The sequence below is a fragment of the Salvia splendens genome, chromosome 8, assembly GCF_004379255.2.
Source record: "Salvia splendens isolate huo1 chromosome 8, SspV2, whole genome shotgun sequence".
Classification (NCBI taxonomy): Eukaryota; Viridiplantae; Streptophyta; class Magnoliopsida; order Lamiales; family Lamiaceae; genus Salvia; species Salvia splendens.
This window is the reverse complement of record NC_056039.1, coordinates 1,108,288-1,127,085: the sequence shown is the minus strand read 5'-3', so window position 1 is coordinate 1,127,085 and position 18,798 is coordinate 1,108,288. Positions and strand designations below refer to the sequence as shown.

General features: G+C 36.8%; 2 protein-coding genes and 1 long non-coding RNA gene across 8 annotated transcripts; 1 reads left to right on the top strand and 2 right to left on the bottom strand.

Moving 5' to 3' along the window:
• Nucleotides 1-636: 636 nt before the first annotated feature.
• On the bottom strand, nt 637-3,837 carry LOC121744836. 3 transcript variants are annotated; one of them, XM_042138501.1, is made up of 6 exons: nt 3,542-3,837; nt 2,910-2,974; nt 2,588-2,724; nt 2,430-2,489; nt 935-2,028; nt 637-858 (listed from the first exon to the last, which is right to left on the bottom strand). In XM_042138501.1, exons 1-6 carry the CDS (start codon nt 3,646-3,648, stop codon nt 804-806), a joined length of 1,518 nt encoding a protein of 505 aa, XP_041994435.1. In that variant the 5' UTR covers nt 3,649-3,837; the 3' UTR covers nt 637-803. The 3 variants fall into 3 exon arrangements, with proteins under 3 accessions (XP_041994435.1, XP_041994437.1, XP_041994436.1); XM_042138503.1 differs by having other exon boundaries at nt 2,588-2,793; nt 3,542-3,618; XM_042138502.1 differs by lacking the exon at nt 3,542-3,837 and adding an exon at nt 3,428-3,446.
• Nucleotides 3,838-4,222: 385 nt separating this feature from the next.
• On the bottom strand, nt 4,223-8,700 carry LOC121745382 (GPI transamidase component PIG-T-like). 4 transcript variants are annotated; one of them, XR_006038810.1, is made up of 6 exons: nt 8,196-8,700; nt 6,660-7,898; nt 5,985-6,131; nt 5,722-5,902; nt 5,183-5,428; nt 4,223-4,777 (listed from the first exon to the last, which is right to left on the bottom strand). XR_006038810.1 is itself a non-coding variant. In XM_042139259.1 (5 exons), exons 1-5 carry the CDS (start codon nt 8,415-8,417, stop codon nt 5,244-5,246), a joined length of 1,974 nt encoding a protein of 657 aa, XP_041995193.1. In that variant the 5' UTR covers nt 8,418-8,700; the 3' UTR covers nt 5,058-5,243. The 4 variants fall into 4 exon arrangements, 1 of the variants encoding a protein (XP_041995193.1); XR_006038812.1 differs by having other exon boundaries at nt 4,223-4,617; XR_006038811.1 differs by having other exon boundaries at nt 4,223-4,527.
• A 4,101-nt stretch (nt 8,701-12,801) lies between these two features.
• On the top strand, nt 12,802-14,149 carry LOC121742893. Its single transcript, XR_006038162.1, has 3 exons — nt 12,802-12,976; nt 13,081-13,752; nt 13,841-14,149. It is a non-coding gene; the product is annotated as an uncharacterized LOC121742893 (long non-coding RNA).
• Nucleotides 14,150-18,798: the final 4,649 nt, after the last annotated feature.

The window sequence follows — 18,798 nt, the reverse complement described above, 5'->3', positions numbered from 1 at the left end:
CAGAGAATGGAAAGAAGGATAGAAGAGGCAATTAAAAAAAATCAAGGGAGAGAAACATGGATTAACTTAAATTTTTTATTTAAATAACTAGGTAGAATATAGTTTTTTGATTAAAACTATTGAGCTATTTATTTTTTCAAATTATATAATTTATTCCTCTTTAATTCGTAGTCGCACATTTTCCTTTACTTGCATATCTTATTCTAACTAACACGTACTATTTGATCTTTAGTCGCACATCTTCTATTTATCGTTTATTTTATTTTATTTTGCTCCACTCATATCAAATTAAAATTGTGTAGCATCATTTGTCGAATATGAAATATTTCATTTAGAAGGGGTTTAGAGAAGTACTACATTTTTCTTTTTGTTACTGTTTATAGTACATTTTTCTTTTTGTTATTGTTTAACACATATTCTTAATTATAAACATCATTATATTTTTTATGATCTTTTTTTAATCTACTTACCTAAGAATTTATCTTTAATATTTAAAAATTTTATGTCCCGTGCATAGCACGGGTGATAACACTAGTTATCTAAATAAGATGGTTTCTTTAATATTGTTTTCTATGCTATGGTAGATTTTTTATATTATGCTTAAATACAAAATTGGAAATGAAAGACAATAAAGGGTAGACCAGAAATCTAAATATGCCAGACAGTTTTAAAAGTAAAAGTTAGAATAGGACTCACAGGAAACATTGAGATGGTTATGGTGGAGGGAGGTTTTCAAAATAACACTTATACTAGTCTACTATAAAAAGCGAAAATAATTTAAACATAATGCAGCAAGATAAGATTCATGTCTCCAGCATCTCTATCTTCTCTTTCCCTTTCTTGTCCTCCTCGCCGAATCTGCATACAAAAATGAGTATATCAGCATTTATGGACATAACTAATTATCAAAATAAATTCAAATCAATGCGCTTACATATAAATGTCAATAAAGGGACCGATTTTCAGGACGCCCTTCATTAGAACTGTAGAAATGTAACTCCCGTCCATGCCTTGGACGACTTCGACCTTAGCATATGCAAGATCACAGTAGTTATTACCAGCCATACGCATGAACACGCAGAAGCCCCAGCTACTACTTCTAATATCTTTGTTGCCGGTATAGAAAGCTTCCACCACTTGCTTATTCTGACCCCTAGGCCCCGCCACGCACACTTCACCCACCTCCTCTTTGGAGGACAGATCGTACACGAACCAAACACATGAATAGTCGATAATGAATATAATGTCGCCCCCCACATATACCAGGTTCCTATATCCCATGTCACGACCATATAACGGCGGAGGGATGTTTTCTGCAAATATAGCCCATTTGTCTTGAGCAATGTTGTAAGAGAGGAGAGATGGTTTACAATCTAAGGTACGTCCTTTTCCTCTACCATAAAGCAAGTGGTGATAGTATACCATGACAACTTCATTGGTCCACTGAAAGCAAGAGATTGCACGGGGACACATACTCATGGGATTGGGAGCAGGCAAGTACTCTCGTTTATCCGGATCATACAATTCAAGGGCATTGAGTGGACGGGGATACTCACCCATGGAAACACTCAAGTTCTTAGCATCCAACTCTCCTTTTTCCGGGTCGTACAACTCAGCCCAACCTTCTCGTTCAGCTGTGCCCCCGCAGATGAATATCCTGCCATCATGTAACGGGACTACAATGGAGGGGAATCGCTTTACCTTCATAGTAGCGGGGCAAAGTGTCCAAGACTCGCATAGAGAACCATCATTTGGTGGCACTGCAGACCACAAACAGTTTGTTGGTTCACACTTTACTTTTTCTTCTTCTCCAATACTAATCATGCCCCCAGCCATAAACAAGGTATCACCCACACAGAAAAATCCCACACAACCAGGAATCGGTTCCAGATTTCTTTCAAATCCGGATATTACAAGATCTCGATCACTACAATCCTTCAAGCCCAACTCGTCGAATCTATGATAGTGCAAAGTATCTTCGGTGGTAGACCAAAGCACTGTGAAGCGTAAACCGCCCTCCATATGTTGCTGAATGAAAACAACATAAAAATATTACTCAAGTAACGGAAATAATTATCCATCAAACAATGGATTAGTAAATTTTCCATTTAATCATGCCATCATAAACTAAAGTTCAGGCTCAATAAAATTATTGCCAAGAATTGCATGAGACACGAATGTGTTCTATTCTATTGATGAGCCAAATAAGTAGTCGTAGTAGTAATTAAATAAAAAGAAGAAGAGCCATTTCCTATTTACAAACTAACTACATATATAAACACAACTATTCAATGTCAATTTGCAACAACTATAGCCCATCTTCTTCCTTTAGAATCAACCAAGAAATCCATCACTCACATACAATATATATTTCTTTTTTTCCTTAATGCACAAACAAATTGATCTAATGTTTGAGTAAAATCATTTACCGTTTTTTCTTGAATCTTCATCTCCATTTTTTCTTGATTCTTCATCTCCATGAGATGCTTCTAGAATCAAAATATCGCAACAAAAGTTAAATTGACTATGATTATGATATGAGGGGGGTGTGTGTGTGCGTGTGTCTGGCTTAGTTAATTGAATTTACCATTCGAACTTGATATCTAAATTGCAAGTTCTCGAGCTGGCGGGTGAGAAAAATGAGCTCTTCATCATCCTGTATGTCGCTCAAGTCATCACCGATGTGCCTCGGAGTAAAGAGACTCATTAGGCCCAGCCCTTCTCCTGAAATTATTTATTCATCACACAACAAGATTAACTTCAGGCGAAGATCTCTGGCACCAACCTTTCGACCTTTAGAGGCCACAGGTTGATAAAAACAAACGCCATATCAGCTTAGTCACAACAAGCAAAGCAACACAAACACTAAAAATATATAATGAGTCTCAAATTAGAAAACAAATCCATACCCGAGACTTGGGGTCCATCTCCCTCATAAAGATCATGTTCCCATTTGTCATCGTCTTCTCTTTGTCTGCATGAAATAATTGAATTAGCTAAATAAGGGGGGCTTCATTTTCTCCAGGGAAGGAAAAACAGTGATCTGCTAGACACTTCTTCCACAAGAAAAACTGCCCTGCTTCATTCCAATCAATCAGACATTTCACACTTAATCTCACATCATATTATGCTGGGCTCTCTCTCTACATGCTTTGTATCCTCCAATCGACTCTCGAAATGAGAGTCCTCTACAAGAAAGTGACTATTCTATCCAAAACCACCCAACCACAGCTCTTAATTTACCAAAAACACGAGGTAGTTTGGCATCTGAACTTATAAAAACCTACAAGTAACATGAATTTCACACATAAACCTATCAAATTCTCCTAAATTAGTATTAGTACATAAATTTATTCCAAAATTCATAGCAGCAAATCATAAAGTTAGAATTGAAACAGAAACAAATTAACTAACAACTGCAACTCACGAGACTTAAATCAGCTCTCCGCAAAAACTCGAAAATTGCACCGGGATACTTGAAGGAAGGCTAATATAACCTAATTCGGACGCAATAATAGGGGGAGAGCAAGTGGAAGTTAACCTCTTGCCGGCGATAGGTCTGCGGCGTCCAAGACCGGCGGTGGAATTTCCATCCAGGCGATCCTTGACCGACCTATTAGATTGAGACTCGATTTGATCAGCGTACATTGTGTACTAAAAATCGGCAAAATTTCCTCCTCAAAAACCCTAGAAGCCCCAAGCCAAAATCCCAAAATCGGCTAATCAGAAGTGAGAAGGGGAAAAAATTGTTGCTGAGAGAGAAGGATCGAAATGCAAATTTTAGGGAAAATGCAGAAAACCTACGCGAGCCCTTTGGGGGTTTTCTTTTGGAATTAGGAATTTAAACAAATCAATAATTCAAATATGTAGAAAATCGTATGTTTATTTATGAATAAAATGATTACATCACATTATTAAAATACTTTAAATGAGATGTAGCCGGAGTAATAGTATTTGTTAAAAACTTGAATTTATGAAATATTAATATGAATATATGCATATAAATAATCGTAAATATTTAAGAATAAAAGGATTACATGATATTAAAATAAACTTTAAGCAGTAATATTTGTTAAAAATTTGAATATTAAATTTGAATATTAATTTATGTCTATTTTGTATTTTATGTGTAATATGATTGCAAGGAGTAAGGATCTTAGATCATTCATCCCGAGCATTGTAAAGTTCAATATTTATTTTATCTACTTTTTTTTAATAAGAATAACAAGTAATTACCGTAATATTGTTATTAAGGTGAGTGACAACACAAATGAATCACATGAACGCTTCTGACCAATATTTCGTATATCCATAATAGTCAGGCCACAAAAACCATTAAGTGGAAATCTTGATTTTTAAAACAACTTTTTTTGGCCACTTGGCGCGATATGAGTGGCCAGTTTCATCGGCAGAGGGCCACTTCTTCTCCGCCCGCGGCTTGCCCACCGGTGCCACCACCTCCACTGCTCTCCTCGTCGACGGCAAGCTCTCCAAGATTGGCTCCAAAGTATACCTCAAACTCTCCATCTGCTTTTTGACACAAGATTTCTGGTGGATTAAGTTATGTGGAATTTCCTTCTTTTTTTTCTTGAATAGGATCACACCAAATAGAAGATGCTGCAAATGTGAGGGATAACACCAGAGAAAGAGAAATAGGCTGCTTTAGAGATAGTAAAAGGCAACAACAGCATGACCATTGCAGCTAATCTCAACCAATTGTGGCTTGTGTTTCAGTCTCGTATTTTTTTCGTTTCTTACATGGCAGGCCTGCAAGAATCTTTTGGGTTGTCTCCCAAGAGAAAGTGGTGGTTAGAAGACGAAAGTTGTTTGAAAAGAACAAGATTTAGGCCGGTTTTCGTTCAGTATTATCATAGGGGCGAGAGAGAGAGGGAGGGAGTTATCAAACTAAGATAAGTAGAACTTGAAAGACAGTGTATTATGCAACTATCAGCATCTGACATATGAAACTTATAAGTAGAACCTGAAAGTGGTTCTGTTGTAAACTGGTGTGTGTGTGTGTGTGTGTGAGAGAGAGAGACAGAGAGAGAGAGAGAGAGTTATGAAACTACAAGGTTTTTCTATTTGACAAGAAATCTGTGGTAATGGAATCTGAGTAAAATCACAAGGATACAAAAACTGATCACTATCTGTATTAGATAAAAATGTACTATGAGATTCATACCTAGCTAATTTCTCTTCCTCATGATACATAATCATACATGGGAGGTTGCTTGCTGCTGCTGTCATTGAAAATACAACTGCCAAGCAGCAGCTACACCGGCTACCAACGCGACTTTTGCCACTAGCTTATACTTCGAGGAGGACCTCCCAGCTAAGTCTGATGGTTCCGGAGGTTCCCATGGCTTTCCTCGCAACTTAGCAGTGAGTTTGGATATCATCAGCGTTAACGGGCTTGCCTTTCTTGCACCTGCAAGGACAATATAACTCAAGCACGTTGGAACCGTGCGATCAAAACGCCAAAAACCTTGAGCAGCTACATATATAATGTGAGAATCAGCAGCAGAATTGGACTGTTGAAACATGTATGCTTATCATTTATATGAGCCTAACTGAACTGCATTTTGATCAGGATAATTTTTCACTGTTGTTTAATTCTACTAGCAATCTAATTTTCAAGTGATTTGTCAAAAACTTATCATGCTCTTTCTATTTCAAGGTAACTAGTTACTGAATAGATCCAGAAGGAGGGTGTGACATTACCTTTTCTGCTTAGAAGCTTTTCTTCCTCACTAATGCGCCTTCTTAGTGCATTCAGAATGGATCCAAAGTATAAAGCGAAAACAGTGCATGTGATTGTTATCACATTGTAAGGCATGCTAAAATCTGGAGTTGTCAAAGGCACAAGGAGTACTTCTGTGTATGAGATAACAGGAACTTCTTCCTAAGAGGAGGAGCGACGAATTACATAGTGAATCGAAATAAGAAAAACACAGTTGAGTGCATCAAAGAGTTTGCATCAGTACCTGTAACTTGGACAATATAGGTACTTGTTTTAAGGAATTTTCATGCAAACTCATGTTTGCTACGAAATCAGCAAAGAGAATCACTGCTGATGGAATGTCAAAACCTTGATTTGCATCTGGAGGATATTCATCAATATGAAGAAACCCCTACCGGAAGAGCAACAAGAGTTAAACACTTGGAAAACAGAGCTGAATAGAGTATCACCAAAAGGAGAGCTAAATTATAACCCAGATTTAAAAAATTGACAGTGAAAACATGATTGCATTAGGAACTAAGAGCAGCAAATAGAGGACACTGCTCCATCTTTCATTTATTTAACAAATTAGATCTCAAAAGGCAATCTTTACATAAAATGATACAAAATGGCTGCTTCAAATTGAGTAGTACTCCCTCCGTCCCCCAAATATTGTCATAGTTTGACCGGCCACGGGTTTTAAGAAATTTAATGAAAGTGGGTTGAAAAGTTAGTAGGATGTGGGTCCTACTTATAAAGTATTAGTTTTATAATAAAATGTGAGTGGAAATAAGTTGGTGGGATGTGGGGTCCATTACCAAAAATGGTAAAAAGTGAAATGTGACAAATTTTGTGGGACGGACGAAAATGGAAAAATGTGACAAAATTTCAGGGACAGAGGGAGTATCTTATATCCAAAGAAGATATTGGCTTAACATACCTTATCAAACTCCAAAGTCAATGCCGCTGTACGAACACTACATGGTAATCTCAAGATCAGTTCCATCACTCCAGTGGACACCTTGTCTTCAGAAGGAGAAACAAGTATTTTCTCTATGTTTTCCGTAGAAGATTGAGGTTCTCCATCTAAAAACAATTTCAATGTATGATAGTAGACCTTGACATACCAAGGTACCATTTGGAAAATGCCCACTCTGAGCCAACATTCATTCTCATCATAACCACCAGTTCCTTCTACATTGTTGGTGCTCCTAGTAGATTTCATTGAGATAGCGATAGCTCCCCTTTCGTTCCCACTTCCTAATAAAAACCGGCTAGCCTGTAAGGGTGCCTGCGGGCTTGACCAGGCCACAGGCGCCTTCCAGTTCAATCTCAAATCAAATGGCTTGAATTCATTGGAATCCTCGACTGAAAACTCATAAAGGATAGAGCCAGCTTTCTGAAAGTTCCCTGATTCTCTTATAACCCTTTTTGGAGGGTGTGATAATTCAAATAGAGGATTATCTTGGAATCCCTCACCAACAGAAATAGCATTCTCCGAAGCTTCACTAACTTCCCTTAATTTATCCCCCGCAGACACTAAATTCTGTTCAAATTGAACATACACATTACTAGAACTAGACAGAGAGCATTTCCCACTAACTGACCTGCCAAATAATGAGCTCAAGGACCAGTTTGGTTGCAGCGCTTTTTCAGAAAAGGTCTCTGGTCGAAGAACAACCGTAAGGGTTTGTTCAAGCACTATCCCTGTACTCGTCTCAGATGCATCAGATTCATCTGATTTCAAATGCAACCTCTGGGAATGGTAATACCCCTGGTATGTTGAAGGCCGGTCCATCAACGAAGAAAGCCCAGCTTTGTCTCTACAGGGAAGCAACTTCAACCACGGTGTGAGATTCTCTGTGCAAACAGCTTCACGAGGCAATGTGCCATATCGTAATTTGCCTGAAGCCGACCCAAAGCTCCAGTGAGGTGCAGAGTAGCTAGTCGAACGCTCCAAGAAATTGATTGACGCGCAGAAGAGCCCTGAAAGAGCGTGTGCAAGATTCTTCCAGGAATCATCAACTTGATTTTGAGGAACATCAAACTCAGCCCATAGTTCTACTCCAGGTGGCTTTGCATTGCAGCTCGAAATCGGGTCAAATCCTCCCCATCTTTCGTAATTCCAACGTCCTTGCGTGAAGGACAGCTCCATCTCCCGAACTTGGAATTTATGAACCTGTTAAAAAAACTTCAAAATTCAGCACTTCTACACTCAGGTTTAATAATAAACTGCCCAGATTTCCCCAATTCAGAGCATTTGTGTTCTAATTAAGCGTCTGATTCAGTCAATCTATCTCTAAGTCTCAGCATTAATCAAACCAAATCATCCAAAACATAAACACGCACAAAACAAACTCAATTTCGGGAACCAGCAACATGTATTAATGATAAACAAATCAACAGCACAAGCAAATGTACAAACATTGAATCTGAAGCAGAATTCGAAAAATTAGCTTTAATATAACACTTTTACCAGCTGGTGAATTGATTTGGGGAAGATGTGGTGGTGGCGTCCATATCTTTGAGACGGCGGCGCACTGCTTCGGAAGTGGAAATGAGCCAAAACTTTTCGATCGGGCAGAGGCCTCAGCAGCAACGCCTCCGTGAACTCTTCATTCAGCTCTTCTACTTTTATCGATGCAGTGACCGAGAACAGTGCGAGAAACAGCAACAGGAAGGCTTTGAAGCGGCTCATTCGATCAGCATCTCATCAAACTGTTAGCACATAATAATAATCAATAAATTGTTGATTTTACTGAGGATGGTATTGTGATTGCACTTTCCACCATGGGAGCTTTGACCAGATCTCTGTGAAGTCTGTGAAATTCAATTTTAACCCGATTTCAAATTGCGAACAGCTATTGCATGCTGATTAAATTGAGATAGAGTTGGATGGATTTAGTTGCTTGTTGCTTCTAATCATGAAGAAATTGAGAGAGAAGGAGAGAGCTGTAAAATGCATTGAGAGACAAAATGAAGAATAGATATATAAATAGGCAAAATAAATGAGAAGAAAAAACACAAGTCAAAAAAAGACAAAATATTGATAGAATACTGAAAAACATTTATTTTCTTATACTCCTGTTATACTAATAATTAGTTTGTTTTGTATAGCCTATGATTGGATATATGTGCTCTTTTTTAAATCTTTTAAACGAAATATATTTATTTGTCTTTTTTTCTATATTACTTGCAATAGAATATATTGAATTCAACTAAATTTGGTACTTGTAAATTTTTTTCAATAATTTCGGTGAGGATTAGGTAATAAATTAATCACCACTATTGACTATTAAGCTACTTTTTGTATAATAGTGGTAATAATTAAAGATTTAATGATAATCAAGCCTCTTTTGAAACATCGAATGCGGATGGACTACTTTTTATTCGAATCAACGTATACCATTTTGGATCAAATAATTTCAAATGGTAGTAAATGTTAATTTAATTATTACAGTATCGTATTTGTAACGTCAAATTTTAATTTCTGCTTATTCCGGTTAATGTTAATTTATCCAACATAATATGTATTTCTATGTATTTTCTTAATGATATGATTGTCAATTGCGACCTTAGGTTAGACATAGTAAAAGACTCAAATATAGTTTTTTGGGGTTTAAAAAATGTAGTATATCAATAATAATTTCTCGTTTATTTTCAATAACTCACAATTTCCACTTATTAGTTGGCTTGTCGACGGTACAAACTACAAAGTTTTATTATTCCATAGTACTGTATTTTATTGAATTGATTAGAGTTACTGGTATAAACTCAAATTAATGCAATGATTATATCTCTCTTAATCAAATTTCTGAAAGATGTGACATGTGATAAGATAAAATTGATGATTGTAACCCAACGATAAACATCATTTCCTGGACTAGTAATTATGTAAAGAGTTTGGATTCCATTTGTTTAACGTGATCAATCGACCATTAATTTATTGGATCGTATTAATTAGTACGTGACTCAAATTATTGTCCTTGTTTTGACATCTTAGAGCATCCACAACCGTGCTCTTGCCAGCGGCACGGTTGTGGATCCGGCCCCACTTTTTCTGCCTGCTCTCTGGCAAGAGTACAACACCCACAGCTGTGCTCTTCCGCAAGGACGGGCACAATTAATATAAAATTCAATTAAACAATAACATTTCAATAATACTAAAATTCATTAAAAAAACCTAAATAAAATTACAAATGACAAATAAAATAAAAACGACATAATTAAAATCCTAAAAAATTAAAAATTACATAATTAAAATACTAAAAATTAAAAAAACCACTACGCGTTGCCGAATTTCGCCCACATGTGTTTGATTAGGTCTTCTTGTAGTTGATTGTGGATTCGGGTATCGCGCATTGTGTGCATTGTCTCGATTCTTTGGCCGACCGTCGTATGCTCGCCTCGGCGTGGGGGAGACCTCGCTGTTGAGCTTCCGGCTTCGTCCTCGTCGTAGAAGCTAGCCGCCCTCGGCCCTTCGTCGGCTATAATCATGTTGTGTAAGATAACACACGTGAACATGATGTCGGCGATATTATTCACGTACCATAGCCGAGCCGGGGACTTCACAATGTTGAATCGGGCTTGAAGGACCCCGAAAGCTCTTTCGACGTCTTTCCGTGCGGACTCTTGACGTTGCGCAAAAAGAACTCGTCTCGGGTCGTGCGGGTTGTTGAACGTCTTCACGAAAGTCGACCACCTTGGGTAGATACCATCGGCAAGATAGTAACCCATGTGGTAGTCATTTCCGTTGATGGTGAAGTCGATCGCCGGTGCTACACCATTCATCACATCATTGAAGAGTGGTGACGAATATAGCACATTCAAGTCGTTGTTGGATCCAGCAACACCGAAATATGCATGCCAAATCCATAGGCGGTTGTCGGCGACCGCCTCAAGGATAAGCGTTGGGCCGCCGCCTTTGTGACCGCTCAAGTGTTGCCCCCTCCAAGCAGTCGGGCAATTCTTCCACCTCCAATGCATGCAGTCAATGCTGTCAAGCATTCCGGGAAAGCCATGGACTGATTCGTGAAGACGAAGCAACCGTTGGCAATCATCGGTGGTGGATGCCTGAAGGAATTCATCCCCGAAAACTGAATGAACGCCCTCGCAAAAATTCTTTAGACAAAGGATTCCAGTGGACTCACCGATATGCAAATACTCGTCGAAGATGTCGGCCGTTTGCCCAGTAGCGAGTTGTCGGATGGCACACGTACACTTCTGCAACGGCGTGATACTTTGCCGGTCGGCTGCATCTGGACATGTTTGGAAGAATTCAACACGTGCGGACAATGTGTTGACAATTCGCATGAACAAGCGCTTTGACATGCGAAAACGGCGCCTGAAGTAATCTGCCGGAAACCGCGGCTGGTCGGCAAAGTAGTCGGCAACGAGCCTTTCGTGGGCTCCCTCCCGGTCACGATGAATGTAGCGCCGATTTGATCTGGTTCGTTGAGGAGGAGGAGCGGGGGTATTCGCCGCGACATATGCTTCGTAAGCGGCACGATGTTGTTCGTAGTATTCTTGTTCTTCGCGTTCCGCTTCGCCATAATATGGGTGAAATCCATTTGAGGTTTTGAATGAGGGATGAATGTATTGATAGTTTGTATGAGAATTATGAATGAGAGATGAATTGATGTGATAAATGGATGATGAATGTGTGTATTTATAGATGATTTTGGGGGGAAAAAATCAGGAAAAACGGGAAAAAAAACGGCCATATTTTTGGGATTTGGAAAATATATTTTTTAATCATTTTATATAATTTAAAAATGATTTTTAAAATTAAAAAAAAAAAAAAAAACAAAGGCAACGGCTATGCCGTTGCCCAATCATAAGCCGCTACGTCGCCTGCTCGCTGGCACGGACGACGGCCTTCACTCCCACCACCGTTGTGGATGCTCTTAATTTCACATTCGTACATTTAGCATGATTAGATGCTTAATTCAATATATTTTTCAAGATTGAATTGGTCTGAATTTACTTGAATTATATTTCCTCATAGCCAAATCTATGAGTATTTTATCCAATCGAACCGCGGGGTAGAAGCTAGTTGAGACAAATAGTAAGTCCCAAATTGATTCATAGCTATATTATAACAATAAATCAATTCTCATATTCAATTAGCAGAAAGTATCATTTGACTCAACAAGTCGATCAGAGATTAAGAAGATGCAATTTTTCCTATTAAGTATCTACTTTTATTGTCCATATCTACTTGTTTTTTCCAAATATTTATAGGCTTCTCACTATTTTGACTATTAAGTTTTCATTAAAGATATTTAATCGTCTTCCTCTTATAATATATTATTCTGAAATCTATAACCTTCGTATAGTACAAGTCCATTTTGCTGTTTTAAATTCAGGCCGTTTTGGGCTTCAATTTATGGGCTTTTAGGTTCGATGCAATACTGTTGGGCCACGGAAAATATAAAATTGAGTGTAAATGAAAATGCAAATGAAAAGTAAAGAGAGTCAAACGGCACTAAAATAATTAAATAAGAGAGCAAAAATATTCATTCTTTCTCTATCATTTTATTGTTTAAACAAAACTACATTAGTTGCATAAAAATATCTAACATTTAAATGTTTAATACACTTAAAAATGTATCATAAAATAATTTCAAATGAAACACCATTAAAATCAAGGGATATCTCCTTACTAGACACACTAAAAACAATCAACGGATTCAACGCTTAAACAATTCTCATAAATTTGTAATTTTATGGCTGTGAGCACTTATAATTGAATATTGGTATTGGTTATGACATTGGGGGACCATGAGACCATCAAAGAATTCAACGACACCACGACCATGTGATACCGTTTAATAGAAATAACGACAAATAGTCAATACTCATATTTATTTATTTATGACTATATGAGGATGTATAGTCTGACTCTCATATATTCGCTCACAAATTCAGTACTCCGTATTTGTTTTATTCAGTTTGAATTGTTTTACGTGGACTACAATTAATCAATTATGAATTCAAAGATGATAAAGTTGGAACATTTTAATTAAAATAAGAATTAAAAATTAAGAAAATGGAAGTTCTCGATTGTTCGAAGCATAATAGAAACAAGTCAATAAATGGTGCAGAATCGATCTCCTTTTGAATTACTCCTATATATCATCTCTATCCATTGCAATTCTGCGCTGTCCCAAATTCTTCAATTATCAGTCAGCTTCTTCCAATTGCTTCATCTCTCTCCTCAGTCCTGCGATCTTCCTACATTGTAGCGGAATTAAGGTATTGTTCTGTTTCATTTGGCTTTACTTTTAATGATTCAATCATACCTTCATTTCTGCTGTTTTTTTCGCGATTTTCATTTTTTGGGGCTTGTTTGTGAGCAGGGTGATTTAGAGCTAATTGGTGTTAAGATCATTTATTTCGCTGTTCGAAGAATCGAGAATGAGTCATATCCTAACGATATGTTTCTCCTCTGATTTTAGATCGCCATTTTTATTATTCATTTTCTGTTCTTGTGTGTGTGTGTGTGTGTTTTATCTCATGTTGATTGATTTTGCTGGACGGGAGAGTTTGATTAAGTATAAAAACTAGTTATTCCTGTCATTTTTGGAATTTATTCCTCTGGCAAAGATAATCTGAGATTTGAGTTTAAGATTTCTCAATCTTAGAAATTAGGGCTTTTTGTTTGGGAATATGGCATATTTTGGATTCTTTTTTGATATTGCACCCCTATTGCAATTTAGATTGTGTGATGTTATGATTTTTATCAAAGATTTAGTCTTTTCAATTAGAGTGGTCAGTTTAGGTTCTGTGATGTTTATGATTTTCATCAAGCATCTAAGCTGTTCAATCATGGGCATTATTAAGGCTTCTATTTAGGGAACATGAGCACAAGCCTACATTGTTAGTAGTTGATCTAGCTTCTGTTTATGCCTTGACCTATGCTAACGGGGAAACCAAAGAGAGCGTGATCGCGTGAGGGCTCAGGCGAGGAACGGCCAGAAGCCCAGGAACCCAAAGGATGATGGATTGACCCCGGAACAGAGACAAGAGAGGTTTGATGTCCAAACCTTCTTTCGTTTTCTCATCTTTGATCACATTGATCTCGCTTCTTGATGTTGGTGCGCGGTGTGTCGCTTACAGGGACGCGAAGGCGTTGCAGGAAAAAGGCAGCGAAGAAGGCAGCTCAGGCTGCAGTAGGAGGGAAGGCAAGTGCAGATCATACTAAAAACCACAATAAGAAATAGGAGGTGTTTATCCATCTGCTTCTTTGAAGGGTGGTATTGGTGGATCAGATGTTGTGGTTTTAGATTTGTTATTGTGCTCTATATTGTTATCTGGCTTTGTTCATTGGTTCATTGAGTGATCATTCTAGATCTGAATATGTGTCAACAATGGTGTTTCTGGCCCTTGTATCTGATTTTTCAATGCAATTTCCTTTTAGTTTGCCAATACTGTTTCTTGATTACTTACATAGATGAAACAAAATAGAAACACGATGGTTGTTAACTTAGTAATCAAGCTTGGTTTGGCACAACCAATGTCAATCCTTAGTTGAACGACATAATGTCGTTTAGCAAACAAGCGAGGTTTGCCACAGATGAACCTCCCACTGAAACCGCTTGTCGAACTGTCTCCCTAAACTCTCCCACCCTTTTCGCCATCTCTTTCCTCTCATGGCTCTCCAAATCCATGAATTCCTTCACGAGCTTGACGATTTCCCCGCTCATCAGTATTTCCCTGAACGCCAAACCCTTCTTAGCATCCACCCCGATCTTTCAATCCTCGACCACATGTTTCTGAATTGTGGTTTGATCCATCATTATAGGAAAGCAAATCATCGGCACCCTACTAAAAATACATTCCATCGTCGATGTAAAGAGTATTTACTGTATTTTATTGAATTGATTAGAGTTACTGATATAACTCAAATTAAGCCATGATTTCATTGAGCTTGTTATGTTAATGCAATGATTATATCTCTCTTAATCAAATTTCTCAAAGATGTGACATGTGATAAGATAAAATTGATGATTGTAACCCAACGATAAACATCATTTCCTGAACTAGTAATATGTAAAGAGTTTGTATTCCATTTACTTAACGTAATTAATCGATCATTAATTTATTGGATCGTATTAATTAGTACGTGACTCTAATTATTGTCCTTGTTATTGACATCTTAATTTCACATTTGTACATTTAGCATGGTTAGATGTCTAACTTGTGATCATCTTTAGCATATTTTTTAATATATTATTCGAGATTGAATTGGTCTAAATTTACTTGAATTATATCTTTTCGTATGGTGATAGTCATACCTATGAGTATTTTATCTAATCGAACAACATTAATATGTCACTTTTTCTAAACCACCGAAACGAACTGCGGGGTAAAAGCTAGTCGAGAAAAATAGTAAGTCCCAAATTGATTCATAGCTACATTATGATAATAAATCAACCGATTCAACCGATTACCCCCATTGGCGCGTATTTGTTAACACAGTCGATTTTCAACAAGCGCTGGCCGAAATAAATCGCCCACACCAAGATTCAACCGATTACCATCAAATCCTAGACTATTTGTTGTTAAAATCTTGTAGTTTTTTGATTGTTTGCTGTTACTCGCAGATTTAATTATGACTAAAAGAGGTAGACCTACCAACTCACAACAAACACAGAATAAGGGTGAGTTTCTGTTCGATTAGTTGCTCTGTTTTTCTGCTTCACATATTTTAATTTTGATCCTAGATGATTTAGTCGATTTTGTACATTATTTTAATGATTGTGTGCATTAATATACTTGATGTTTCCATTGTTTGTATGTCAGTGGACATTAGTGTCACAAAATATGCTGTAGCAGTGAATATTTACGCTTTTGGATCTGCACATCATTTGATTGTTTTATGCATAAAAATATCTTGTATTATGCATCATTTAAATGGTGTTTTTAATTGTAAAAAAGTACCGGTAATATATGTGGGAGTGCCTTATTTGTTAATACATATGCATTATCTGTCTGTCTAAATTCATTATATGCATCGTCAGATGAATTCTATATCTGCTGGTGGTGGTCACTGAGAATAGTATGTAGTCGAGTTTGTACATTATTTGCATGATTGTGTGCATTAATATAACTGATGTTGAGGGATTTTGCAGAGCCACCTCACGCAAAACACTACCCTTCAAGATCTCAACCAACGCCGGCAGGAAGGTGAGGGATCTATTTCATTTGCATGTAGAATTCCTGGTATTGATGTAAATATTGCAATCCTGTTTTATGCATCATTTGACTGCTGTTGTACATGAGTTTAAGAGTGAATACAATATTTATATGTTCATTACTTGATTGATTGGGTACATTATTAGTCACTGTTTACACAGTATTCGTCAATTATTATCCATTATTTGACTGATTGTGTATACGGGTGATTAGGTGAATGCAATATTCCTATGCGCATTATTTGATTGAATCTATACATTATTTAACTATTAGTATTCATTATTTATCAATTAATAGGTATTATTTGACTGCTTGTGTACATGAGTGAATGGGTGAATGCAATATTTTTGTATGTAGTATTTTATTGAATCTGGACATTATTTAGCTAATAGTTTACATTATTTATCAAGTATTGGGTATTATGTGAATGTTTGTGTACATGGGTGAATAAGTGAATGTCATATTCTGTAATCTTGTACATGGGTCAAAGAGTGAATGCAATATTTGTATGTTCATTACTTGATCGAATCTGTACATTATGTAGTTATTTCTATGCATTATATATCCTGTTTTATGCATCATTTGGCTGCTGTTGTACACGAGTTTAAGAGTGAGTACAATATTTATATGTTCATTACTTGAGTGATTCTGTTCATTATTTGGCTATTTGAATGCATTATTTATCCTATTTTATGCATCATGTGATTGCTGTTGTACATGAGTCAAAGAGTGAATTGAATATTTGTATGGTCATTACTTGGCCGGATCTGTACATTATTTAGTTATTTTAGTGCATTATTTATCATGGTTTATGCTTTATGTGACTGTTGTAGGACATGGGACAATGGGTGATTGCAATATTCATGGTGCATTTGTTTATTTATTCTGAACATTATTTGATTATTAAATGCATTATGTATCAGTTTTTAGGCATTATTTTGACGCTTCTGTACAATGGTGTATAAGTGAATGCAGTATAACTGTCCACATTATTTTATCCAGTCTGTAAATTATGTAACTAATTGTTTGTTATTATTCTGTATGTTGTACAACATGAAAGTAGCTAAGATTGGACATCGACGAGGCGGTTGATGATATACTGCCAGTAGGAATTAACCATAAATTCAGGGAGCGCTTATCAGAGGCCGGGACTAGTACAGCTCCGGAAGAGACGGAGGATAGGAAACCAAGGGGTAGGAACGTCGACCATCTGTATTGTCGACGAACCCCTACAAAGTTTCTGAATTGTATAAAGAGTTTAACTCCACGGAAGAAGGAAGCCGTCACGGAACTTGTACATGAGTATAAGAGTGAATGCAATATTTGTACATTATTTAGCTATTTCTATGAATTATTTATCTTGTTTTATGCATCATAAGACTGTTGTTGTACACGAGTCTAAGAATGAATGCAATATTTGTATGTTCATTATTTGAGTGATTTTATACATTATTTGGCTATTTGAATGCATTATTTTTCCTGTTTTATGCATCACGTGGTTGCTGTTGTACATACTAGACCCTAGCCCCTAGGCTTGTTAAACCCCTAGGGAAAACAAGAAACATGCGCCAAACATCGAAACACGGCACAACTGAAATTAAACGGGTCAGGATAAATGTTCATTACATATCACAAAAAATGCATTACAGAAACTAAACTACGCATTATACTACACTAAAATGTACATTATGTATATCTGTTTTAAAAAATACCTACGCGCTATGCATGTGCAACCCGAGATGAATTACTGCAGCTCGTGTATTTATACAACATTTTTTAGACTTATAACATACTACACCCTAGCCTCTGGGCTTGTTAAACCCTTAGGGAAAACAAGAAACGTGCGCTAAATATCGAAACACGACACAACTTAAATGAAACGAGACAGAATAAATGTTCATTACATATCACAAATAATGCATTACAGAAACTAAAACTACGCATTACACTACATAATATGTACATTATTTATATCTGTTTTTAAAAATGCCTACGCGCTATGCATGTGCAACCCCAGACGAATTACTGCAGCTCGTGTATTTAGACAACGTTTTTTAGACTTTGATCATACTACATCCTAGCCCCTAGGCTTGTGAAACCCTTAGGGAAAACAAGAAATGTGCGTAAAACATCAAAACACGGCACAACCTAAATTAAACGGGTAAGGATAAATTTTCATTACATACCACAAATAATACATTACAGAAACTAAACTACGCATTATACTACACAATATGTACATTATGTATATCTGTTTTAAAATATACCTACGCGTTATGCATGTGGAAACCCAAACGAATTACTCCAGCTCGTGTATTTGGACAACGTTTTTAAGACTTAGAACATACTACACCTTAGCCCCTAGGCTTGTCAAACCCTTAGGGAAAACAAGAAACGTTCGCCAAACAACGACACACGGCACAACTTAAATTAAATGGTCAGGATAAATGTTCATTACATATCACAAAGAATGCATTACAGAACCTAAACTACGCATTATACTATACAAAATATACATTATGTGCAACCCCAGACGAATTACTGCAGCTCGTGTATTTGGAAAACGTTTTTTAGACTTAGAATATACTACACCCTAGCCCCTAGGCTTATCAAACCCTTAGGGAAAATAAGAAACCTTCGCCAAACAACGACACATGGCACAACTTAAATTAAACGGGTCAGGATAAATGTTCATTACATATCACAAAGAATGCATTATAGAATCTAAACTACGCATTATACTATACAAAATATACATTATTTGCAACCTCAGACGAATTACTGCAACTCGTGTATTTGGACAACGTTTTTTAGACTTAGAACATACTACACCCTAGCCCCTAGGCTTGTTAAACCCTTAGGGAAAACCTAGGGTTTGA

What these genes read in the sequence shown, in the direction of transcription:
- LOC121744836 (XM_042138501.1), bottom strand. Translation starts at nt 3,648, where the DNA reads ATGTACGCTGATCAAATCGAGTCTCAATCTAATAGGTCGGTCAAGGAT. An exon ending in AGACCTATCGCCGGCAAGAG is followed by an intron (nt 2,975 to 3,541) that starts GTTAACTTCCAC and finishes TATTTCATGCAG; the next exon opens with ACAAAGAGAAGACGATGACA. An exon ending in AGATGGACCCCAAGTCTCGG is followed by an intron (nt 2,725 to 2,909) that starts GTATGGATTTGT and finishes AAATAATTTCAG; the next exon opens with GAGAAGGGCTGGGCCTAATG.
- LOC121745382 (XM_042139259.1), bottom strand. Translation starts at nt 8,417, where the DNA reads ATGAGCCGCTTCAAAGCCTTCCTGTTGCTGTTTCTCGCACTGTTCTCG. An exon ending in CTATATTGTCCAAGTTACAG is followed by an intron (nt 5,903 to 5,984) that starts GTACTGATGCAA and finishes TCCTCCTCTTAG; the next exon opens with GAAGAAGTTCCTGTTATCTC. An exon ending in AAAGCTTCTAAGCAGAAAAG is followed by an intron (nt 5,429 to 5,721) that starts GTAATGTCACAC and finishes TTGTCCTTGCAG; the next exon opens with GTGCAAGAAAGGCAAGCCCG.